The 14,238-nt window shown below is 37.3% G+C and overlaps 1 protein-coding gene across 1 annotated transcript; it reads right to left on the reverse strand.

Moving 5' to 3' along the window:
- Positions 1–10,901: 10,901 nt before the first annotated feature.
- Positions 10,902–13,527, reverse strand: LOC120202338 (G-type lectin S-receptor-like serine/threonine-protein kinase LECRK2). The gene has a single exon (XM_039202777.1). It carries the CDS (start codon positions 13,427–13,429, stop codon positions 10,967–10,969), a length of 2,463 nt encoding a protein of 820 aa, XP_039058708.1. The 5' UTR covers positions 13,430–13,527; the 3' UTR covers positions 10,902–10,966.
- Positions 13,528–14,238: the final 711 nt, after the last annotated feature.

A 14,238-nucleotide genomic window follows, 5' to 3' on the forward strand; every position in this document is an offset into this window, starting at 1 on the left:
AAGGTGAGATGTCAATTTCTTCGTATTTCTCACGATTGAAGCTCTTGTGGAACGAGTATGATGCACTCGTACCGTCTTCGAGCTGTACCTGTGCAAGTCCTCAGTCAAATTTAAGGCATGTTGCTCAACAGAAGTTATTCCAATTCTTGATGGGACTGAACGATTCATATACTGCTATTCGAAGCCAATTGTTGTTAATGCAGCCTTTACCTTCGGTCAACAGTGCCTACTCGATGATAAGTCAAGAAGAAGCTCATCGCCTTAAGCTATCTGGCGTCGTTCCTCTTCTGGAAACTACAACATTGTATTCCAATGCTTCTGGCAACTCCAGTGCTCCTGGCAACCGTCGAAGGTTCAATGGAACTTGTGATCATTACAAGGTGAAGGGCCATAAAAAGGAGAATTGTTATCGCCTTATTGGCTTTCCGTCTGACTTCAAGTTCAACAAGAAGAAGGGTTCCCAAGCTATCATGATGGCTCACTCTGATCGTGAGGTGATTAATTCAGTACCACCAGTCTTCACTACTGAACAATATCAACAGCTCTTGGGGCTTTTGAATCAGGCTTCAGCTCCGAGTTCTAGTCCAAATTCCTCTGTGAATTTGGCAGGTACTTTCTGTTCTCTTGCTTATGATTCAATTGAGTGGATTCTAGATTCTGGTGCAACTGACCATATTTTATCATACTTTAACTGCATGATTGATCATATGCCCTGTACATCCACAGTTAAATATGTTCAATTGCCTAATGGAAAATCCCTTGTTGTCACACATATAGGTTCTGTTAGATTTCCTAATGGTCTTCAATTGTCTAATGTACTTCATGTGCCTCAATTCACTCACAATCTCATTTCTGTTTCAAAATTGGCTCATGAATTGAAATGTGCTGTTTTTTTTTATCCTGATCTTTGCATATTGCAGGATCTTTACAGTGGCATGATGAGAGTAATTGGTAGAGAATTTAGAGGTCTTTACATGCTCAGGTTCCCTCCCAATTCTGTTTTTTCTGTTTCTGCTGATACATGTAAACCTTTAGTCAGTTCTGAAATTTTTCTAAACACTTGTAAATCTATTGATGCAAATAAAACAAACCTTTGGCATGCTCGTTTAGGACATGTTCCAACTTCTCAATTAAAAAAATTACCTATGTTTCATAATGCAAATTTGCATCAGGAATCTGTTCAAAACTGTTCTATATGTCCTTGAGCTCGACAGTCTAGGCTTCCATTTCCAATTAGCAATTCTAGGACCAATGCTCCCTTCACATTAATTCATATTGATTTGTGGGGACCTTATCGAATTTCTACTCATGCTGGTCAACGTTTTTTCTTGACTATTGTAGATGACTACACTAGGATGTCTTGGGTGTACTTATTGAAGCTTAAGAATGATTCTATTCCTTGTCTTCGAACCTTTATCTTAATGGTTCAGAACCAATTCTCTGTTTCGGTTATAATTGTTCGTAGTGATAACGGTCGTGAATTCTTTAATTCTGAATGTACTCCCTTGTTTGAATCCTTGGGGATTATTCATCAGAGTTCTTGTGTACGTACTCCTCAATAGAATGGTGTTGTAGAACGTAAACATAGGCATCTTTTAGAAGTTGCTCGGGCTCTTCGTTTTCAGTCTCGAGTCCTTTTTAAGTTTTGGGGAGAGTGTGTGTTGGCTGCCTGTTATATTATTAATAGGTTGCCTTTTTCAGTCTTATCTTGGAAAACTCCTTTTGAACTACTATACAATAAACCTCCTTCTTATGACCATTTTAGGGTATTTGGGTGTCTCTGTTTTGCCACAAATCTTACTCCTCATGATAAGTTTGATGCTCGAGCTTTTGCTTCTATTTTTTTGGGATACTCTCCAAACCCAAAAGGGTTACTTGCTGTTTAATCTTCATTCTAAGAAATTATTCATTAGTAGGGACGTTAAGTTTCATGAAAATCACTTTTCTTTTCATCAATCTTCTTCCTTTTATAGTCATGATCCTGTTTTGTTCCCAACTAATACCTTTGTTTCTGATGATGATTTCTTGATTCTAAATACTCCAAGTTCTCCTCCTTCTGGCTCCCTTCATAGTAATCCTACTGAGTTGGGTATTGTTGATGGTGAACACACTTCTCAAATTCCAGATCAGTCTTCTGCTTCAATAAGTGCACCTGTCCCTTCTAGGAAATCCTCTAGAATTTCTAAACCTCCTACTTGGTTAAACAATTTTGTTTGCACTTGTCAATCTTCTTCCTCAAATTTCATTGAACTTTCTTATTCTCACTTACTAATTCATACTCAAGTATTCTTGTCTTCCACCTCTCAAATTTCTGAGCCTCAATCTTATTCTGAGGTTGTTCAAAATCCACTTTGGGTTCAAGCAATGAAAGAGGAAATCCATGCATTACAGTCTAATAGAACTTGGTCCCTTGTTCCATTACCACCAGGAAAAGTTCCTATTGGATGTAAGTGGGTTTATAGAGTTAAGTACAAAGCATCAGGTGAGGTTGAGAGATGTAAAGCTCGCTTGGTTGCTAAAGGTTATAATCAAAGTTCAGAATTGATTTTGTTGATATTTTTCTCCTGTGGTCAAAATGGTTACTATTCGAACCATTTTAGCTCTTGCTTCTATATTCCAATGGCCATTATTGCAAATGGATGTATTCAATGCCTTTTTGCAAGGTGATATCTATGAGGAAGTTTATATGCAGCTTCCAGAAGGTTTTTGCAGTCAGGTGGAGAAGGTTGTATGTAGACTGCAAAAATCATTATATGGTCTTAAGCAAGCCTCCAGGCAGTGGAATCTGAAATTAACAGAAGCATTGTTTTCGGCTGGCTATGTTCAAAGTAAATATGACTATTCATTGTTCATCAAGAAGCAACAAGGTAAAATGGCTTTGTTGTTGGTCTATGTTGATGATTTGGTAATTACAGGTGATAGTGATGAGTTGATTGTTGAATTAAAACAAATGTTGAATAGTCATTTTAAGATGAAAGATTTGGGGGAGCTAAAATATTTTTTGGGAATCGAGGTTGTTAGGATTTTCGGAAGCTCGAATCGACAACCGAAACGGTTTGCAAAGAGGGGTCGGAATGGTTTTGTGTTTAGGGAGTAAGGAGATTGAAAGATAGAAAATTGCACAGCGATTTAGAGTGGTTCGACTTTATCAACCAAAGTCTACATCCACTACCTTAGCTCCTCACCAAGGATTTTCCAACAAAATTCACTAATTTGTTCTTTCTTTTGAGGACAAAGAGATAACCTTACAACTCCCTAGTTTTTCCGGGCTAAACTAGAACCTTTCCCTAGCTTTTACACGGGCTAAGCTAGAACCTTTCCCCTTTACAAAAGGATAAGAAATGTAAACAAGAAAACCTCTCTAAGGTAGGTGTTTACAAGATTGAGCTCTCAAGAACAAAATATTTACAAGAGAAAGATGAAATAAGATTGAAAAACTCTTCTCTTGTGTTTGATTGCTTGGATAATTGTTCTCTTACTTCTTCAAGTGTCCTCAGCTTGTATTTATAGCTTGGAATGAGTTTAAAGTCGTATATAGCCGTTGGGGATGTTTTGAAGCCGTTTGGGGATGATTTTTATACTCAAAAAAGGTTGCCCAGAATAGAGGGAATCGGTACCCCTTCATAGGGAATCGATACCCCTTCATAATATTCAAATATTATGACCGTTGGGCTGTTGAACAGGGGGGAATCGGTACCCCCTGGGGGGGAATCGGTACCCCCTGGACATTCTGTTTTTCTCGGAGGCAAAAACCTGCAGGGGGTATCTGTACCCCCTGGGGGGGGTATCTGTACCCGGGGTATCTGTACCCCCTGGGGGGGAATCTATACCCCCTGGGCAATCTTGAAACCCCTTAAAATATTTTTTGCTCAAATCCGAATTTTAATTGATTTTGAATTATTTTTGAAACCTTTTAAAAACTTTGAATAAATTCAATTACGTCCAAAAACATTTTGTAAATTCAATTCAAGTCCAAAAACCATTTTGCCTTAAATTGTTATATCGAAACATAGTTTAACAATCTCCCCCTTTTTGATATAACAAAACATTTGAAAAATTGTTTTTGGCAAAACTCCCCCTTAGTAAAATGTTTAATGAAAAAGATACTAGTTGTTGGAAAACATATGAAAATGTTAAGCTCCCCCTTTTTCATTAAGAAATTGAATTTTTCAAACCATAACCTCTCACCCTTTTTGTTATATCAAAAATAATTCAATAAACAAAAATAATTCAAAATAACTTTGGAGAGTAAGTAGTAAATTTGACATTTTAAAAATCATTTGAAAAATCAAAACTCCCCCTGAATAAATGCATTCCAAATAAAATTAAGCTTTTAAGTTCATGACACTTAAACAAAATATTGAATTTCTACAAATAATAACAAACATGTTAGAGGCACATGAAATTCAATATATCCAAGTCTAAAATACTTTATGCAATACCAATTGTTGAAATTTGATATTAATACCAATTGTTAAAATTAAGTGCATATGCATAAAGTTTTCCAAAAATGTTATGCATTTGAAAATTTTGATATCAATTGTTAGAGAGATATCATTTTCATTTAAACCACATGCATAAACATTCAAATTTAGGTCAAAAATTTTTAAAATTTGTAAAATCAAAGTATTTGAAAAATTGATATCAATTGTTAGAGAGATATCAATTGCATTACAACCAATTTTGACCAAAATTTTATTATGATGAACTAAAAATTTTGAAAAATTATTAAGACATTAAAATGTTCATCATAATTTCTTTTTAACATACATGAGATTAAAAATAATACATAATTACTTAAAATCAAAACTCATGCATGCTTAAAATTAAATTAGCAACCAAATAACCAAAATTAAAAGCATTAAGCTTAGAGGTTACCCATTCCTTTTTCATGTGTGGCTAGAGCATCTTGAATATCATCATTTTCATCACAATTGCTTCCACACACCTACAAGAGACATTTAAGTAGATTTTGGTATCCAAATTGCTTTGGATCCTTGAACATTAGTTTCAATGCCCCTTGTTCCTTTTGGAACCCATACTTGTCTAATTTTAAAATGTTTTCCTTTCTTTAAAGGACAAGTATGTTCCTTATGACCATGATAATGACAATGTGAGCATATTGTCATTATTGAACTAAATGAATTATTTAAAATGATTTCTTTTTCTTTTGTTAAGCATTCAAGCTTAACTTTTAAATCAAAATTTTGTTTTTCAAAACTATCAATTTTTATTTTTGAAAGCTTTAAATCCTTTTTCAAAATTTCATTTTGGCTTTCAAAATCTATTTTTGTTTTCAAAAGAAAATCGTTTTCAATTTTAAATTTTGAAATCATTTTCTTATATTTGGAGTTCATGGTCTCAAACTCCGAATATAATCTATTAAAAGCATCTTGTAACTCATCAAACATATATGAATTAAATTCATTTGAGTTAGAAGATACCTCGGGCTCTTCATAAGCCATTAGAGACACCACCTTTGTTGGTTCTTCTTTCTTGTTTCCATAGGTTTCCTCGAGCTTATTCCAAAGCTCCTTGGCACTTGAACATGAAGAAACTCCTTTATAGATTTCAGGACCAAATGCACAAAACAACATGTGAATGGCCTTGGCATTAAGTTGAGCTTTCTTCCATTCTTTGTCACTCCGCTTCTTCTCCTTCTTCTTTGGAGAAGAGTAGCCATTCTCGATTATCTCCCATACATCAAGATTATTGGATTGGATGAATACCTTCATTAATTTCTTCCAATGATGATAGTTGTCTCCATTGAAGTATGGAGGCTTGTCCGTTGGTAGGGAGTCTTCCATGTGGAACGAGCCGGAGGTGGAGGCCATCTTCTCGGTTGTGTCGGGAATTGGTAGAGCTTCTTCTAGGATCGTCTCAAGGTGGTTAAACCTTCTTAACGAGTTAGGCTCTGATACCAATTGTTAGGATTTTCAGAAGCTCGAATCGACAACCGAAACGGTTTGCAAAGAGGGGTCGGAATGGTTTTGTGTTTAGGGAGTAAGGAGATTGAAAGATAGAAAATTACACAGCGATTTAGAGTGGTTCGACTTTATCAACCAAAGTCTACATCCACTACCTTAGCTCCTCACCAAGGATTTTCCAACAAATTCACTAATTTGTTCTTTCTTTTGAGGACAAAGAGATAACCTTACAACTCCCTAGTTTTTCTGGGCTAAACTAGAACATTTCCCTAGCTTTTACACGGGCTAAGCTAGAACATTTCCCCTTTACAAAAGGATAAGAAATGTAAACAAGAAAACCTCTCTAAGGTAGGTGTTTACAAGATTGAGCTCTCAAGAACAAAATATTTACAAGAGAAAGATGAAATAAGATTGAAAAACTCTTCTCTTGTGTTTGATTGCTTGGATAATTGTTCTCTTAATTCTTCAAGTGTCCTCAGCTTGTATTTATAGCTTGGAATGAGTTTAAAGTCGTATATAGCCGTTGGGGATGATTTTTATACTCAAAAAAGGTTGCCCAGAATAGAGGGAATCGGTACCCCTTCATAGGGAATCGATACCCCTTCATAATATTCAAATATTATGACCGTTGGGCTGTTGAACAGGGGGGGAATCGGTACCCCCTGGGGGGGAATCGGTACCCCCTGGACATTCTGTTTTTCTCGGAGGCAAAAACCTGCAGGGGGTATCTGTACCCCCTGGGGGGGGTATCTGTACCCAGGGTATCTGTACCCCCTGGGGGTGAATCTATACCCCCTGGGCAATCTTGAAACCCCTTAAAATATTTTTTGCTCAAATCCGAATTTTAATTGATTTTGAATTATTTTTGAAACCTTTTAAAAACTTTGAATAAATTCAATTACGTCCAAAAACATTTTGTAAATTCAATTCAAGTCCAAAAACCATTTTGCCTTAAATTGTTATATCGAAACATAGTTTAACAGAGGTATTGAGGTCAAAGGAAGGTATACTTTTGAATCAAAGGAAGTATGCACTCCAATTAATCAAGGATACTGGTTTGGAGAAAGCAAAGTCTGCTGCTACTCCTCTAGAGTAGAATCTGAAGTTGACTACTATGGATTATGATAGAGTTGTGCAGCAAAATAATGAAGATGAACATAATCAGGTTGAAAAATCAGTTTACCAAAGACTTATTGGAAAGCTGATTTACTTGACATATACTAGACATGACATTACATATGCAGTAAACATTCTTAGTCAATTTATGCAGCAACCTAAGAGATCACACATGGAGGCATCGTTAAGAGTAGTAAGGTATGTTAAGGAAAAACCAGGACATGGAGTTTTGTTAAAATCTTCTTTAGGTCATCAAATTTCAGCCTACTGTGATTCAGATTGGGGATCATGCCCAATTTCAAGGAAGTCTGTGACAGGTTTCTGTATCAAGATTGGTGACTCACTGGTTTCATGGAAATCAAAGAAGCAAAATGTTGTGGCAAGATCTTCAGCAGAAGCAGAATATAGAGCTATGGCAGTGGTTACTTCTGAGTTAGTATGGCTGCAAGGTTTACTTGTAGAGTTTAGTATAAAAGGCCTGAAACCTGTGAAACTTTACTGTGATAACAAAGCTGCAATTCAGATAGCTGCTAACCCTGTGTTTCATGAAAGGACAAATTGTATTGAAATCGACTGTCATTTCGTGAAAGAAAAAAATACAAGAAGGTTTAATTCAGACAGAACATGTTTCCACGCATGAACAGCTTGCAGACATCATGACAAAGGCTTTGGGAAATCAACAACATAGTTATTTGCTATCCAAGTTAGGAGTTGAAAATGTTTTTCAACATCCAACTTGAGGGGGAGTGTTGAGTTTGTAATTAGTTTTGTTCAGTTATTAATTAGTTAGAAACGGTTATGAGTTAGTTAGGTGGTTAGATTGAATAGTTGTGTATATATATGTACGGGTTGTAAACTTATACGTATGAAAATAAAAATAATTTTTCATTTCACTCATATTACAAGTTTAACAGTAACTCGTTTCATCCGAAGTCGATAAAAGATAGCCATCGACACCAAGTTCTTGTCCCGGTAACATGGTACCAGTCGGATATTCAAAGCTCTCCCATATGTTGTTTGAGTTCCCGTTTACGATCACAAAGTTCCCTGTGTCGAGCAGGGCTGCATACGACACTCGAGGTCACTGGTACCGCTTCGAGACCACCACAACTCTTTACCTGCTGGGTCCGTACAAGATGACATCTCGCAACGAGCTCGACCTTCGATTCTCGATCGGTGTCGGGGCTATCTCGATTAGCAAACCAAACTATAGTTCTCAGTGGGATCTTAGCATACCATATTTCAAGCAAAAACTTTTCTTTTTCACCAGGAATGAGAAGAAATCCAAAGGTAAAATCACCAGATGGTGATTGCCAAGCCATGGATTTGTCATTTGCAGATAGAGAATCGCCTACACTTACATTTTTTTGAGCCCCAACAGTTGCGAGAATCCAAAGGAAGCTGGTAATAAGAACAATTTGAGTACGAAAATGTGCTGAGATCGATCATTGAATCTGTTCAACAAAATGAAGAAAAACAATGAAGTTTGAGATTAGAGAGTGATTAAAATGGACTGAAGATGAATTTGTTAGCTGTTGCTGCTTTATAATGCTGAGAATTTTGATACGGCACAATGTCTAGATTGTTGCATTATTGTCAAATCTGGGTGTCATAACCGTCCTTCGAATGGTCCTAGAATCGGGTTCCGACTTAATTTGGTGTGTGATGGAGTCGCCACCGATCATTTTAATTTGGTTGATCGGATACCATAACTTATCGTTGTCTGATCTACAACTTACCAGAAATTTGTCGGATTCGGGTGTCAATTACAGTCTGCACTACCCTTTTGGTACCAATTTGATTTCCCGATTGTCTTAATTATAAAAATTAAAAGTTAAATTAAAATTTAAAAGTTAGAATCAAATTATTTACCTTTGATGAATTTTAAGACTTTAAGAAATTCCTTAAAAATAAAAAAGTTAGTACAAGAATAATAAATAAAAAAGTAATCAAATACTGCAAAATAAAAAAAATGTTAATATGTCAATTAAATATAAACAAATAAAGTAAAAAAATGAGCATCAAGTTGAATTAAAATCAAAATTAAAGGGGCAAATTACAAAAGGTGACTAAAACAAATTACGCATCAAAATATGGGGGACTGCAGAATGAATTTAACTTTCTTCTAATTGCAAAGCAGTCCCCCTATAAATACCCCAAAGTTGTCATATTTCCTTCATTTGTGACAAGCTCCCAAAACTAAGCCCTCTCATTTTCTCTCAACTCTCTCCCAAACTGAGCCTATCCCCGACCATTCAATCCTCACCGACCGCCTCCCCAATCATTGGTGGCCAGAAAACTCAAAACTACCCACCGAATCTTCCTCTCAACTCCCCGAAACCAAATCAAACCTCAAAATATCCCGAAAAACTCCCCGATTGGCGTAGATTTACGCTAAAAGTTTAGGCCTTTACTTTTTCTAACGATAACGCTTCGAGTTCCGACGATGACTTTCATTCGAGCAAAAAATCCGATGCTAGCTTTGATATTTTTTCGTGATTTTCGTTGCTATTTTCAAATGTTTTTTTGCTGGATTTTTTTGCTTTACTGTGTAGTGTTTCTCATTGTCTTGCTTGGTTTCTCTGTTGATTTTCTTGGTATACTGCTTGGGTTTTTCTGTGTGTTCTGTTGGCTTCTCGCCATGGTATTTATATAGTCTTCTTGGCTGTTTCTGATAATCTCGGGGGTCATTTTCCCCCGTTTTCTGATTTATTTGGGCTTGAGGAGGTTGTTGTTTTGATTCCACTCCGATTTCGCTTCGGTTTTTTACTTCTCATTGTTAGCCGAAAATCACGGGACATATTTGCTGTGATTTGCTTCGCCTACCGTTATGCGTTGGCCAGCCGCCAGGCTTGCTGCGCCTTTACTAAAGTGTGTAACCCTAGCCCCTGCTCGGTCATGCAGACGGGCTTGGGTCCTACTGGGCTTCCACCGAGCTTGCTGGGTCATGATTGCTTTTCGGTTGGGCTTCACTTTATTGGACCGTGACCCTTGCTTTTGGATTGGGACTGAATCTAAATATAATAAAAAATAAAGAGTAAATAAAAAGAAGGATAATAATAATAATAATAATAATACGTATAATATATTTATTTTAAAAACTATATAACATATATTATATTTTCAAAAATTATATATACTATATATGTTTTTTAAAAACTATTTTCAAAATTCATATATATTATATGTTTTTAAAACTATAAAATATATTTTCAAAAATTATATATTTTCAAAAACCATATATTATATACAATTTTAAAATTATTTTATATATATTATATAATAATATAAATACTGTAATAAAAACTCTTAATGTCCCGGACGAAAATGAGTGTTTGATGAGTAGAGGAAATTGTTGAAGATCTGGTCAGTGAGTTTGGACCCACTTTGAAAATTAAAAATGATCCCACCTCGAAATTTACCTGACATTGACATTTTCAACTTTGAATTGGACAATCCTTTGAAATCTTCAAATGAGTCTATTTTAAACGAATTCTGTAGTTGCAGACTGTTCTTTGGTTGAAAGAGAAAATGTTGCAAATAAGTGAAATGAAATGTTAAGGGAGAAAATATTTGTCAGGTCCTTCTATTATTTGGACTGCATCAAAACAGTCCTATTGTTAAATGAATTAACATAAACCAATCCCGATAATAGGACTAATTTGATCCCGTTCCTATAATAGAGGGACCTGACAAGCACTTTATTTTCCATATCAGAATTCCTAAGCTCAACAAAACACCAGCAGCCAACAAATTCATGCACTTTAATCACTCTCTATCTCAAAGTTCTTTATTTTTCATTACACATGAAAATATACAAACATGATCAGAATGCATGCCAAGTCTATGTAAAATACTTGATTGAACTAGGAAACAGAGATTCAATCGGTTCTATATTCGATCCGATCATAACAACATCGAGACTAAATCATCGTTTTCGACACTAACATCGACATCGAACTGAGTAGGAAAGGGCATGGTGGACTAGGAACTTGGACAGCACCTTCAAGCATCATGGTCACAATCCTCATGGAAGGCCTTAACATTGGCTCCTCTTGAACACACCAGATCGCCACTTTCAACAACATCTCCACTTTCCCGACATCATTTATAGCTTCTTCATCATTTTCGACCAGTTTTCTGATCATCCCTTCGCTGTAACATTGGAAGGCCCATTCTGTTAATATCGCTGCTTCCTCCATTTCGACTTCGACGCATCTTCTGCAGCATATGATCTCCAACAACATCACCCCGAAGCTGTAAACATCGACCTTGACCGAAACCGGTGTGTTTCTGAACCATTCAGGTGCTACATAGCCTTTTGTCCCTCGTATGCCAGTCTGTGTTTGGGTTTTGTTGTTCATCAGAAGCTTTGCCAACCCGAAATCAGATATTTTGGCGGTGAACGACTCATCCAGTAGTATGTTTTGAGGCTTTATGTCACAATGGATGATCTGTTTGCTGCATTCTTCATGCAAGTATGTGAGGCCCTTTGCAATCCCTGATGCAATCTGCAGCCTTTGTTGCCAACTAGGCCTTAGGACTCCGAAAAGGAAGCTCGACAACGAACCGTTTTCCATGAATTCGTACACCAGAAGTCTATGCTCTGCTTCATCACAATATCCGATCAGTCTCACCAAGTTCTTGTGGTGAGTTTGGCCAATGACCTTCACTTCGGTTTTGAATTCCCTTTCGCCATCCTGTGCAAACTTGTCTAGTTTCTTGACTGCAACGAGATCTCCGTAGCTCGATGGTGATTCTCCTTTATAAACCGTGCCGAAAGCACCCCGTCCTATCTCTTCGTTGAACCCGTTCGTAGCGTGTTCGAGATCTTTGTATGTGAAAAACTGCAGATTAGTCTCTAAATCTCTCCTGCTAGGAAGACCGTGCAAGTCTTGAAGTCTTTTTCGGAACAAACAGAAGAAGATCAGAGCAATAGCAGCTAAAGAAAAGAAGTTGAAAACTGCAGAGGTGCCTAAGAGAACCCCGAGGATCAAAACGAGTCGATCTCGATTATCGTTGCTTTGATTCGGTGTTTCGGGTTTCTTCCTCGAAGCATCCGGCTTAAGTACCTTAACTAGAACTGTACTATCAACTGTACCTCTGTTCCTCACCCCATTAAAAAGTGGTAATTGCTTTTTAAAACAAGTTGCATTGCCATCTTTTCTTGAAGTTGGAAAAATGGCAACTGCACAAGAACAGTCACGTAGGCAAGATTGCTTGCATTCCAACTCGGTTGCAGGAACAAATATTCCGTAGTCACTGAACGGAAAATTAGTGAATGAAATCGACTTGAATTCGAACCGATCTTCCCCGATGGTGGATCCATCAGGGCTGCAATCTTCAGGATTGTTTGGATAATCTTGTTTGCAGCCTCCATATTTATTCTTCTCATCCAAGAAAGAAAATCCAGCGGGACATGTACAATTAGGCCTCCATTCGTTCGGTTCGCAAATGCTGTTATAACCGCAAGGACCGATTCCGAATCTGTTTCCTCGTTGATTTGCCAAGTCGAGAAATGTACTGCATAAGTCCGTTGGCCAAGCCTTGAACACGGACCAGCTTTCGCCACCACCTGGGGTCTTCGGATAAGAATAGAGAGTGAAAACTCCATAAAAGTCAAGTGTTGCCCTGTAGTAGTTTAACTCCGGCCTTTGTGTTTGTGCAAGGGCGACTAGACTACCGTTTGAATTCCCGATATGGATACTCCCCGACTCGTTGAAGACGAGATGAGAACCGGTCCCAAGATTACTGTAACCTTCGTATGGTTTTCCGGTGAACATATCTATTTGATTAAGCACAAGAGATCCACCATCGAAACGAAGTTGATATTTCCCCTTACTGTAATTTGTTTCAGCTGATAACGATGAAAGGCTGCCACCGACATCCAATTCTTGATTCGGTAAGATGGTATCAGTTGGATCTTTGAAGCTTTCCCATATGTTGGTCGAGTTCCTGCTTACAATCACAAAGTTCCCGGTGTCGAGCATGGCTGCATGCGACACATTAGAACCATCGGTCACGCTTCGAGACCTCCACAACTCGCGGCCCTTAGGGTCCCTAAGAACAAGATAACCGCTCTCGATGAACTCCACCGTTGATCCTCGATCGGTTTCTGGGTTATCTCGATTAGCATACCAGACTATAGTTCTTTCTGGTATCTGAGCATACCCGATTGCAAGAAGAAACTTGTCCTTTTTACCAGGAATCGGATGAAACCCGAAGCCGAATTCGTGATTACGCGATCGCCAAGTGAGGTTTCTATCGTCGGCATAGAGAGACCGGCCTACGGTGACATTTCCTTGAGCCTCGGCTGGTGCAAGAATCAAAAGGATGGTTGAAAGAACAAGCTTGGAAAGGTGATTATGAAAAAGTGCAGCGATCATTGTATTTTTTCCGATACGTCTTCGACGAAATCGAATAAAAAACTATGAACATTGAGATCATTGAACCAACCCTGATTATTAAAAAGGTGCTGAAGTTGTTGGAAGTAACTTGCTGGAAAAGTCACCCGATGAAACTTCAACGTTCATCTAATTGTCCTTCTAATGGTGTTTTGATAATTACAGCCAATGGTTGTACAAACAAAAAAGATAACTACAGCCAATGGTTTGGAATTTCGGAGGAGCAGATAACCTGACATTGACATTTTCAACTTTGAATTGTTGCAGTAAGATTTAATCAGAAGAAGAAAATAAACAGCAGAGTGTTCGATGAACAGTTCAGAAGAAATTTATTCGGCTAATAATTCAGAAGAACAGAAATATTGAGCCGGCTCATGTTTTTACATGTCTATTACACATATCTTTTAGGAAGAGAATAATGATCTTATAATCATTGTTTTGAAAACCGGACCGGACCGGCCGATTCAACCGGTTCAACCGGGAACCGTTGCCTAATCCAATTCAATCTATACCGGTTGAACCGCTACTAGTGAACCGCTACTAGTGAACCGGTCGAACCGGACTGGTTGAAAACCAGAAAAAACCAGAAATTTTGTTTTTTTAAAAAAAAATTAAACCAAACGACGTCGTTTGTTAAACGAGCCAAGTCGAACTCGAGTATTGCTGAGCTCGACTAGAACTTGAAAACTTTAAAAGTAAGCTCAACTCGACTCAAAATCACGAGCTAAAAATTATAAAGTTCAACTCAAACTCAAAATATAATATTGAAACTTGAACTCAAAAAGGCTTGA

Source organism: Hibiscus syriacus, unplaced genomic scaffold, assembly GCF_006381635.1.
Source record: "Hibiscus syriacus cultivar Baekdansim isolate YM2019G1 unplaced genomic scaffold, ASM638163v2 tig00008653_pilon, whole genome shotgun sequence".
NCBI classification, from domain to species: domain Eukaryota; kingdom Viridiplantae; phylum Streptophyta; class Magnoliopsida; order Malvales; family Malvaceae; genus Hibiscus; species Hibiscus syriacus.

Excerpts from the sequence above, each read along its gene's own strand:
- LOC120202338 (XM_039202777.1), bottom strand. The coding sequence starts at position 13,429 with ATGATCGCTGCACTTTTTCATAATCACCTTTCCAAGCTTGTTCTTTCA.